At 37.9% G+C, this 11,215-nt stretch overlaps 2 protein-coding genes across 2 annotated transcripts; both read left to right on the top strand.

The window, feature by feature from the left end:
* The first annotated feature begins 1,639 nt into the window (after window positions 1-1,639).
* LOC103736479 (keratin-associated protein 20-2-like) lies at window positions 1,640-1,807 on the top strand. The gene has a single exon (XM_008835997.1). The coding sequence runs from the start codon at window positions 1,640-1,642 to the stop codon at window positions 1,805-1,807; it is 168 nt and encodes a 55-aa protein (XP_008834219.1).
* A 3,622-nt stretch (window positions 1,808-5,429) lies between these two features.
* On the top strand, window positions 5,430-5,639 carry LOC115070870 (keratin-associated protein 20-2-like). Its single transcript, XM_029564910.1, has one exon. The coding sequence runs from the start codon at window positions 5,430-5,432 to the stop codon at window positions 5,637-5,639; it is 210 nt and encodes a 69-aa protein (XP_029420770.1).
* The last annotated feature ends 5,576 nt before the right edge of the window (window positions 5,640-11,215 follow it).

Here is an 11,215-nt window from a genome sequence, read left to right as displayed (position 1 = left end):
TCTCCAGTAACTTTATTTACAGTGATAGAACCTAATTACTATAGATGTATATTTGTGATTTTCAGACTTCTTGAATTAATTACCTGGAAATATTTTGTTTTATGCTAATGGAATTCAATACATTTTATAAAATGATCAAACTAAAGCAATTCTTGCCTTTCAAAGATTCATTTTAACTATTTATACCAATATACCATTCATCAGCTACAAACTGAGAGATAAGAAAGTCTATACAGCATATTTATCACTTTCTTTCTTTAAAACTATGCAAATGCTTTTTTTGTTTATTTCTCTGTTTCTTGGTTTTACAGGAGAGAATAGTGGGCACTGCACCTAAAGTTTTCTGCATGGTATACAAATGTTCAACATCAAAGCATGTCCTTGGCAGTCCATAAAGTGTGTGTTTGTGTGTGTGTTTGTGTGTCTGTGTCTGTGTGTGTGTGTCTGTGTGTGTGTCTGTGTGTCTATGTGTGTCTTGGCAGTTTGGGGGTGTCTGTGTATCTGTGTGTGTCTTAGGGGGCTTAGGGGTGTCTCTGTGTCTGTGTTTGTCTCTGTGTGTGTGTGTGTGTGTGTGTCTGTTTCTGTGTCCACATGCACTTGAGCAGAGGCCACAGGAAGATGGGGTATCCTGTTCTTTGCTCGATCACCTCACCTTATACATTTAAAGCAGAGTCTTTCACAGAACATGAAGCTAGCCTGGGATCTAGCAATCCCTAGCAATTCTTCTGTCTCCAACCCTCACAGCACTGGGGTTCAACTACATGACAATGCCTGACTTTTTGTATGGAAACTGTGGATTTGAACTGAGGTCCTCACACTTGTAGAGGAAGCTTTCTAACTCATTAAACCATCTTCCCAGCAAATACACAAACTTTAATGTGACATATGACTGCCTTAACTTCAAAGCCAATTTTGAGAGAATATGTGTTCCTGATTTAAAGCCTTCTTAAGCTCATAAAAGTTGAGTTTGGATCAACCACTTCACCCACTGTACGTCACAGTTACATCTACAAAAAGGGCTCACAAAGGAATATTGCATGTACAGTTTCATTTTTTGCTGAATGTAAAACATTATAAGAAATTCAATGTGCTTAAAAATATAGTAAAATACTCTCATGTAAGATAGAAACTTACCACCATATTATCAATAGCATAACCAATGTGTACTTTATTCTTCATGAACAAGATACCAGAAATATATTCACCCAGATGAGATTCATTCCAAAATGAAAAAATAAGATAAAATGAACTAAAACACAGTTGTTTCTCTCTGTGGAGTAATAAACATTTTTTAAATATATATACAAAGAAAAATTGTTTTAATCACGTAACATGTATTCACTGTACTAAATGAAGAATGATCTGGATTCTAGTGGAATTAGAATATCATATTAAAGGATTACTTGATTATGGAATCCTAATGCAGTAACATGATTACCACAGTTATGAAGCCTTGTTTATCCAGACAATCACAACACAAGTGATCTTTTCTTAATCACAATGGAGAGATGTGTGACACCACAATGCCTGTGGTTTCCCAGACAGTAACCCAGGTGTATGAAAGACATTTGGCAAATGAAGACATTCAGACTCAAGAACCTATTGCTGGTCCTAAACTCACCATTCCACTCCTGACACCATGTGTTACTATGGCAACTACTATGGAGGCCTGGGTTATGGCTATGGTGGGTATGGTGGCTGGAGTTTCTATGGTGGCTATGGTGGCTGTGGTCTCTGTGGTGGCTATGGTTGCAGGTGCTGCTGCCCACTGTGCTATGGAAAGTACTGGTCCTATGGCTTCTACTGAAGAGCTTCTATATCTGCTCAGCCTGTTGTCTGTGACCTGCTGTTTCACTGAAAATGTCTCCAAGTTTCCTCACATCATAGATTCTTAAACATCTTCAAAAATTCTAACTTTATAATAAATCTCTTAAAAAGTAAAAGTAATGCAGCATATCCTTCTTAGATCGTCACCTTCAGTTGTATTCTTTGATAAACTGTCAAAATATTTTTACTATCTTTATAATTCTTTGTATATGTATGATGCAGTTGCTCTCTCACAAATGTGTAAAACACATGACTTTAAATAAGCTATTTCACTGAAAATATTGCATTCTTATAGTTTATTAAACAATCTTCATCAATTTTGGGTGTATGTTTTTATACATGTGTCTGCTTGGTCACATGCATGTCTTTTGTGAAGGAGAGGAAAGGGAGAATGAGAGGGAAACATTTCCTTTCGTGTATCTCTCAACTCTCAGCAGAGAAAATTTTCCTTCAGTACACAGCCTTTAACACAGAAAATCACAACTGGCCAACATGCAGAGAAAAAAGAAGCTTCAGAGTGCTCCTCCCTAAATGGGATAGATGTGTCACACCTTCTTCCCCAAGATTCAGTGTTCATTCTGGAAGAAGAAGCAGAGGATTCTAAGGGCCAAAGGTGGCAAATGAATACAAGGAAACTGTTTTCTGGATGTAACAGGACAATCGTACATATGAATCCCTAGAACTTGTGGCCAAATGCACATGACTTACATAAGCCATAGATAAACCCAGCATGGAGAAAGGCGGGTGAGCAAGAGGCCCCTATACTAGCTGAGGAAATTTTGGCACTTGATAGCTGCTTGGAGAGGGAGAGTCAGTTTTCTTTAAGGATATGGTATAAAGCGTGTTGACCAGACAGCCAGGGATGGATCCACATTCAGAAGCGTTCAGGAGAACACAAGTTGGATTCCATAAGCCTGAGGGCATGAAATGGGGGAGGGTAGGAGGTGAGGTAGATCTGAAAGAAGATGAGAAACTAGGTCTAAGAATGAACAAAATACATTGTATCAAACGCTCATTAAATATAAATATTATTAAAATATAGGCATTAACATATTGATAAGCATTTTTGGTGTTTTCCGTAATTTTGCTGTTGAAAATGACATCACACTGAATTTGGTGGTATAAATATTTCCTTGAGATAAAATGCTTTTGTCTGATAATTAAATTTTTAGACGTATCATAAGTCAGTGGCAGAAACTTTTTGGTGGCATCCTACTGAAGGTTTTCTAGGATGGTTGTAATAACATGAATCTCAACTTGTATATGGTTCCCTATTCTTCCTGTGTTCTCAACACGTCAATATTGCAGTCATTTTATTGACAGATATAGGGAAATTAGTAAAATAGAAACATTATTTACCCTTGGCCATCTGTAGGATTTCTTTTGAAAAATGTCTATTCTAATACTCTGCAAATTTTACCATCAGTTTATTTTCTTTATGCTGCTTTGTTGTAGACGTTCCATATAAATTTTGGTTGTTCATGCCCCATTATTCACACTGACTGTCTTTTCACAGTGATGCTCGTCCTGTTCTGCAGAACCTTCTTAGTTGGACAGAAACAAATATATCTATTTTGACTTTTGTTCCCTGTGCTTTTGAATCACAGTCATTTTTGAGATGAAGCAAATAATTTTCCCTATGTATTCATATAGGAGTTTTGTGGTTTGAAGTTTATGGTTAATCCTTTTATTTTAAATTTTGTTTTCACTGCTTCACATATAGCTTCAGACACAGGCCCCTTCTTCATATACATGGTAACATTGGCTGCCTTATGTAATGACAACAATTCTACTGTCAGCTTCTCTGGGTCTGAGAATTTAAATGAGGCACAGTAACCTCATAGAGAATTCTTCTTCCTATTAAATTAACCAATAACCATATTTATAGTGATGGAACCTCATTACTATAGCTGTGTTTGTGTGACTGTCGAATTCCCCATACTAACTCAACTATATATTTTGGTTAATGCAAAATGGAATTCAATAAATTTTACACTGTTCAAATAAAAAATGCCTTTAAGTGATTCAGTTTCACTTTATATCGTATCTCCATTTACCTGCTATGTGTTTGAAGACAAAGAAAGTTGGAATAACAGGTTTGGTTCCATTTAAGCAGTCTGTATATTTATTCTTCATTGGCGTTGTTTTGTTTTTCAGTACTAGGATTGCATCTAATGTTCTCTGTATGCTAAACTGAGGTTCTAACAATGAAGCACAGCCAAGGAAATTGTCCATAAACTGGAGAGACAGAGACAGAAATAGAGACAAAGAGACAGAGACAGAGAGAGGAACAGAGAGATAGAGAGTTAGTGTATGGCATAGACACAGCTATGGGGAGGGTGAACATGAACAGAATCCAGAGGAAGACATTATGTGTCCTGGTCTATGGTTCATCAATCCCCCTCATTCCTTTGAGGCAGGGTCTCTCTATGAACATGAAGCTAGGATGGCATTCAGCAAGTTCCAGAGATCCTCCTGCCTCCAACCCTCATTCCACTGGGGTATAGGCATCTGCCTATGCCCTGCATATTATGTAATTTTTGAGGGTTTGAACTGAGGCCCTCATGCTTGCACAGCCTTTGCATTTATCCACTTAGCTATCTTCCAAGTCCTTGTGAAAACTTTTTAAATGGCATGTGACTGCATTACCTGCAAAATCAAAGCCATATGTGACAGCATATCTGACCATGATTTAAAAATACATACATATAAAGCTGGGCATGGTGGTGTATGCCTTTAATCCCAGCACTCAGGAGGCAGAAACCGGTGGATTTCTTATGTACACACACATATATACTGACACATATATACACACACATATATATGTACAATATATATATATATATATATATACACACACACATTCATAAGAGTTGATGTTGGATCACCCACCCCACCATACTTCACAGTTACAGTTTCAATGCCTTCACAGAGGATCACAGAGAAATATGGAACATGTACAGTTTCTGTCCTTGATGTGCTCTTTAGTTTTCTGCTGATTTTAAAGAAACATAAAAACCAATGTGCTTAGGAACATAACCAAATATATTCACATAAGATGCAATTTGCAACCATGTTACCAAATAATATAACCAATAAACCAATAAGTAGCTAATTCTTCATGAACAAGACTCAAGAAATATACTCCTTTGGATTTAATCCATTCAAAATAGCAAAACAAAAGAATAAGAAAGAAAACACAAAGGCTTTCTTCCTGTGGAGTAATGGGAAAAATGGAGAAAGGAGAACACAGAGGAAAATATTTTAATTATTTGTATCATATGATATAAAAATGTAATATAGTCATTCAAACTAAAAATGGACTGCAGTCTTGAAATGTGAACTAGAGTAAGTTTAAAATCCTGTGATTTGGCCGTGGCATCCTGACACAGGAGCACAAATATCTCAGTTTTACAGGACTTGTTTGTTCAGTAAGTCAAGACACCTGTGTTGTTTTCTGAAGCACAGAGGTGAGATGCATGACATTGCAATGCCTATCGTTTCCCTGAGTACCACCAGGTGTATAAAAGGCCCTTGGCAGATGGAGACATCCACCAAGAACCTATTGCTGGTCCTCAACTGACCAGTGCACTTCTAACACCATGTGTTACTATAGCAGCTACTATGATGGCCTGGGCTATGGCTGTGGTGGCCTAGGCCGTAGCTATGGCTGTGGTTATGGTGGCTATGGTGGCTATGGTCTCTATGGTGACCATGGTGGATATGGTGGCTGTGGTCTCTATGGTGGCTGTGGCTGCAGGTGCTGCCGCCCACTGTGCTGTGGAAGGTACTGGTCCTATGGCTTCTACTGAGGAGCTTCCTCCGCTGCTAAGCCTGTTGGCTCTGACCTGCTGTTTTATATCAAGGGTCATCAAATTTGTTCACATTAAGAATTCTAAATATCTTCAGAATTTCTAATTTTATACTAAACTGTCTGATAAAACTAAAAGAAATGCTGTGCTCTCATCTCACATCACATCTTCAGTTAGATTGTGTTAAAATTGGAAAACATTTCATGCTGACTTGATAATGCTCTTTGGTGCTCTGTAAAATGTGACAAATTTGACTCTAATTCTGTGCAAAAACCTATGTAGTATTTGATAAACTATTTCATTGAAAATATTCTTTTCTTGCATTTATTGAATAATGTATCTATAACTTGTATATATTTTTGCAACTGTATGTATCAGTTACATGTGCGTAGCTGTTTGTGGATAAATGAGAGGGTGATTGTGAAGGAGGAGGGTAGGGAGAAAGAGAAAAATAGGGAGGGAAAGAGAGGACACGTAGGCAGGAGACAGAAAATTTTCCTTTCAGCATTCATCCTCTGATGGATATTTGTTTCTTTGATACCCCTGCTGAAAACCATGTGTCAGAGAGTCCATAACAGGTAGTGCTTTAAGTAGAATCTTTTCCTCTACAAAAATTTACAGAAGTATGAGTGCCAGATCACATCTCCTTGCAAATATACATAGATCCATGCAAATACTTTTTATCAGGAGACCTACATAGTATTTCTGCAAGGACTGTATCAAGCAAATTTCTATGGACAATGCAGGACCCCCTTCTCTCCATATGCCCTGTAGCTCTGTGTTTTGTTCTAATATTAGCTATCTAATAGCTGTGTTACTCCATTTTTATCTTGGTTGTCTCTGAGATATTAGTGAAATAAAACATTAATTTATCCTTTCAGATATTTGCATGCTTTCTTATGATAAACATCTATTCTCTCTGCTAAGTTTAGCTTCAATTTATTTTTCTAGGTAATCAGTTTTGGTATGCTACATAAATCTTCTTCACAATCCCCTGCCTGATGTGTCTGTTTCCTTCCTTTGTGTAAATTTTCTTTTCACTTTGTTGATTGTTCAATTGTATAGAAACTTCTTAATTGGATACATGAAAACATGACAATTTAATCTTCTTTCTTCATGTGCATGCGTGCGTGCGTGTGTGTGGTATGCATGTGTGACTGCAAACGTATGCAGGTGCCTTGCATGCTTGTGCCATGGTTTGAGGCCCAAAGTTGAGGTCATATACCTTCCTATTGAGTTGGGATCTCTCACTGTTTAGCGTGACTCACCAGCTTGCTTCTGAGGTGCTCTGCCTCTGTCTCCTCTACTGGGTTTACAGGTGCATCTCCATGTTCTGTTGGTGTTCATGTTGGTTCTAGGGATCAAAGGTCCACTCTTGACACTTCTTCAACAAGCCACTATTTTCATTTTTTGTCTGTGTTTAGAATTTGTATTTAAAAATCATATATGAGACAAAGCTAAGAATCTTTTCATGGGACTGGATAGATGCCTAAGGGAAATTGCTGCTCTTGCAGGGGACTGGTATTTGGTTTTAAGCACCCACATGAGGCAATTTACAACCACCATTAACTCTAGAATCATGAAATTGATAACCTTCTTCTGGCCTCCACATGGTAAGTACCCTGTATCTACCCCCACATGGTACAGATAGCATCATTCAGGCACTCACACATACTCATCAACTAAAAATAAATTTTCAAAACCTTTTTTCATGTAAGTATACTTATATTAGTTTTATGGTTTGAAGTTTAAATTTGTCTTTGAAATTCTGTCACATTGATTATAAACAAAGGTAAATGATTTAAAGATTTTAAAAATTTTATCATTTTTGTTTTATGTGTATGCATATATTGCCTGCATATAGGTAAGTGCACCTGTGTCTTGCAATGCCCACAGAGGTCAGAAGAGGCTGTCAGATCCCCTGGGACTGGAGTTACAGACAGTTGTTAGCTGCCACATTGGTGTTTTGGGATTTGAGCTCGGGTCTTCTGCAAGAACAACCAGTGTTCTTAACCCCTGAGCCATCACTCTAGCCCTATTTAAAGATTTTAAAAACAAACATCTTTCATTTGCCTGAGGATATCTAGCATCTAGTTTATTCCACACTATTCATACACTGCACTGTGGAAGATACAGGCCCTATGGATTCTACTGGGGAGTTTCTAGAGCTGTCCATTCTTACCCTACTGTAAAGAATGTTTTTACATTTTGTGGGATATTTGTTGGTAATATAGTGACATATACCTACGAAATCAAGAGTAATGACCAATTTCATCTCCCCAAACCTTAATCATTTGTAGGGGTAGAGAATTTCAAACGCTTTCATTGACATTATTTGTGTGTGACCTAGTGTGTATGTGTTTGTGCATGCACGAGAAGGCCCAGCACAATGTTAGATGTCTTTTCTTCATCGATATCCACATTTATTTATCTATTTATTTACTTATACATTCATTCATTTATTCATTTTCTTAACACAGTTCATAGTTAACTACCTCCCCAATCCCCTTTGAAATCATTTTGAAATATTGCTTGTTTTTACTAGAATTCACCCTACTCTGCTATATGAAATCACACTAATAAATCCCCTGTAACTGTTGTGGTGTCACTTGCTTTGCTTTATTGCCTCCTTCTTCCAACTATTCCCACTTTCTCAGTCTCAATTGGTCCATTCCTTAACATGGATTTTAAGTTTCCCCAAATGTGTAAGAACATGTGGTATTTACCTTTCTGATAACAGCATGTATTTAGTGACCATCTTTCCACACTTTCACTTTCTTCTTGACATGCTTTGCTCATTTAATCATTCTTATTGCTACAATTATAGCATTTATCTGTGATAGTCCTGTTATTTACATATTTAATAGTTTAATTATTTTATAAATACTGGGCCATGTTATGGTATTTGCATACATATATATTGTTTTATTTTGTCCTGATTCCTCCAACCCCAGCATTACCTTCCTCCTGCCTGCCTCTGCTTCTGCCTCCTGTACTGCGTTTCCCTCATTCCCACTCCCTTAAGAGCTCTTCTTCTCTCATGGTGCCCTTCCGGCTTCATGACCTATCATGTACACACACACACACACACACACACACACACTCACACTCCCAAATTTAAATGTAAATTATGCATATGACATTAAATGTAACATTCATCTTTCTTTAAAAAAGTATTTCATTACACTACTATTTGTTTTATTCTCTCTGCATATGTGTTGGGAGTGGGGTATGAATATGTGACAGCATGTATGTGGAGGACAGGGAACATTTGGGAGATTCGGCTTTCTCCTTCCACTCTGTGGGTCCCTGGGATCAAACTAGGTCCTCAGGTTTATGACAGGGCTTTCAGCCCACTGAACCATCTTGGAAGTCCACATTTTTCTTTCTGAGTAAGACATTTTTGCTTAGCATGATGACCAGTTTTTATACATTGTCCACGAAGAAATAAATTTGAAAAAGATGCTAGCAGACAGAATGATATCTGATGCTCATGGATTGGAAGAATCAATAATATGAACATGGCTGTATTTGCTGGGAATGTAAGATTTAAGGCACTCCTCAAAACTAGTTATACTCTTAAGGAGATAGACACACATGACAAAAATCATAGGAAAGCCCAGGAGTCCATGATAAATCAAAAAATCCTAAATGGGAAGAACTATGCTGAATGAATTCAACAGCCAATCTCAAATACACTACAGAACCATAGCCATAAAAACTACATGATGCTAGCACAAAAATGGAATACATTTATGAAAAGAATATAATTGTCCCTCAAATACCTATAACATCATTATTTAAAACATCATTTTTCATGAGCAAGATTTAGGAAGTATTTTCCTCCAAATGTAATATATTAAGTTTTATTGGATTCATTTTATGTTTTTAAGTTATCATTCAACGTAATGGGTTTCATTGTGAAAATTTCATTCATGAATGTGATTTTACTACTTTGTTCTTGCTACACTCGCCATCCCTTTTCATCCCTGTGACGGATAATCTGCATTGCCCACAGGATAGGATAGAATGGAAACAAACCTCTGGGTATGTCTGTAAAGGGTTTTATAGATTTTGTAAACAGAGGTTGGAAGACCTACCCAAAATGTGGGTGACACCATGTCAGAGCCCGTGGTTCCAGACTGAAGAAAAGGAGAAACAAGCCGAGTATTCTCTCTCTGCTTCTGACTTTGGATAAAATGTGGTCAAGTGCTTCATGCTTCTGCAGCTATGACTTCCCCCACAGTGGAGTGTAGCCAGGACTGTGAGCAAAGTACCCTGCTCCTTCCTTACATTGCAATTGTCAGGCATTTGGCTCAATACGAGAAAATGCAGATGATGTTTATTCTACAACAACAAAACAAGCAAAAGAACACACCAAGATCGTTTGCCTGTGGAGTGCTGAAAACAAACATCTAAGGAGAAAACCATGCTATGATTTTAGTTTTACCACAGAATTAGGTCATATGTGCTCAATAAAACACATGTAGAATGTGGCAGACTCTTGTATGTAGAACCAGAATTTCATGGGAAACACTCAATGATTTAACCATGGCATCCTGACACAGGGGCACAATTACCTCAGATATGCCGGCCTTGTTTGTCCAGTAAATTATGGCGCCCGTGATGTTTTCTGAAGCACAGAGGTGAGATGTGTGATGCTGCAATGCCTGTGCTTTCCCTGACAACCACCCAGGTGTATAAAAGGCCCATGTCAGATGGTGACATCCAGACTCAGGGACCTACTGCTGGTCCTCAACTGAACAGTCCACTCCTGGCCCCACGTGTTACTATGGAAGCTACTATGGAGGCCTGGGCTATGGCTATGGTGGCCTACGCTGTGGCTATGGCTATGGTGGCTGTGGTCTCTATGGTGGCTATGGCTGCAGGTGCTACAGCCCACTGTGATGTGGAAGGTACTGGTCCTACGGCAAGCTGCCCAGTCTGTGGGTTGCAACCTGCTGTCTTACAGAATTTCCTCACATTAAAAATTATAAATAACTCCAGAAATTCTAACTTTTACTAGATTATTTGGGAAAAAAATTTAAAAATGCAGCATCTTCCTCATGTGTCCATCCATATCCTCAGTTAGATTGTGTCACAACTTGTAACAAATTTCACACCATCTTCATAATGCACATCTCTGCTCTGTAAAATGTGACATATTTGACCCTCAACTTCTGTGTAAAGCATATGCACTAGTAAATAAACTGTTTCTTTGAAAATGTTTTCTTGTGGTTTATTAAACAATATCAGTAATTTATGATTTGTATGCATCTGATGTGCTTGGTCACATGTGTGTAGCTGTTTGTGGAAAAGGGTGAGAAATGGGAGGGAGGAGATTGTGAAGAACGAGGCAGGAAGAAAGAAAAATCAGGAAGGAAGAAGGGAGGACAGGCAGGCCGAGGAGAGATAAGCCTTTCCTTTCAGCATTTTCTACTGATGGTATTTGTTTGTTTCATATCCCTGACACTGGATATTGAAAACAATGTGACAGTGAATTGGTAGTACACATAAGGCCTTGAGTGGAATATTACCTTTGAGAAAAATGTGCAGAAGTTTCCTGGCATATATAT

Source organism: Nannospalax galili, unplaced genomic scaffold (assembly GCF_000622305.1).
Source record: "Nannospalax galili isolate Female #2095 unplaced genomic scaffold, S.galili_v1.0 scaffold136, whole genome shotgun sequence".
In the NCBI taxonomy this organism is placed as follows: Eukaryota; Metazoa; Chordata; class Mammalia; order Rodentia; family Spalacidae; genus Nannospalax; species Nannospalax galili.
Note: the sequence above shows the minus strand (reverse complement) of the source record. Positions and strands in the feature narration are given on the sequence as shown.

Bases quoted from the DNA above. Each gene is read 5' to 3' on its own strand.
- LOC115070870 (XM_029564910.1), top strand. From the start codon at position 5,430: ATGTGTTACTATAGCAGCTACTATGATGGCCTGGGCTATGGCTGTGGT.
- LOC103736479 (XM_008835997.1), top strand. From the start codon at position 1,640: ATGTGTTACTATGGCAACTACTATGGAGGCCTGGGTTATGGCTATGGT.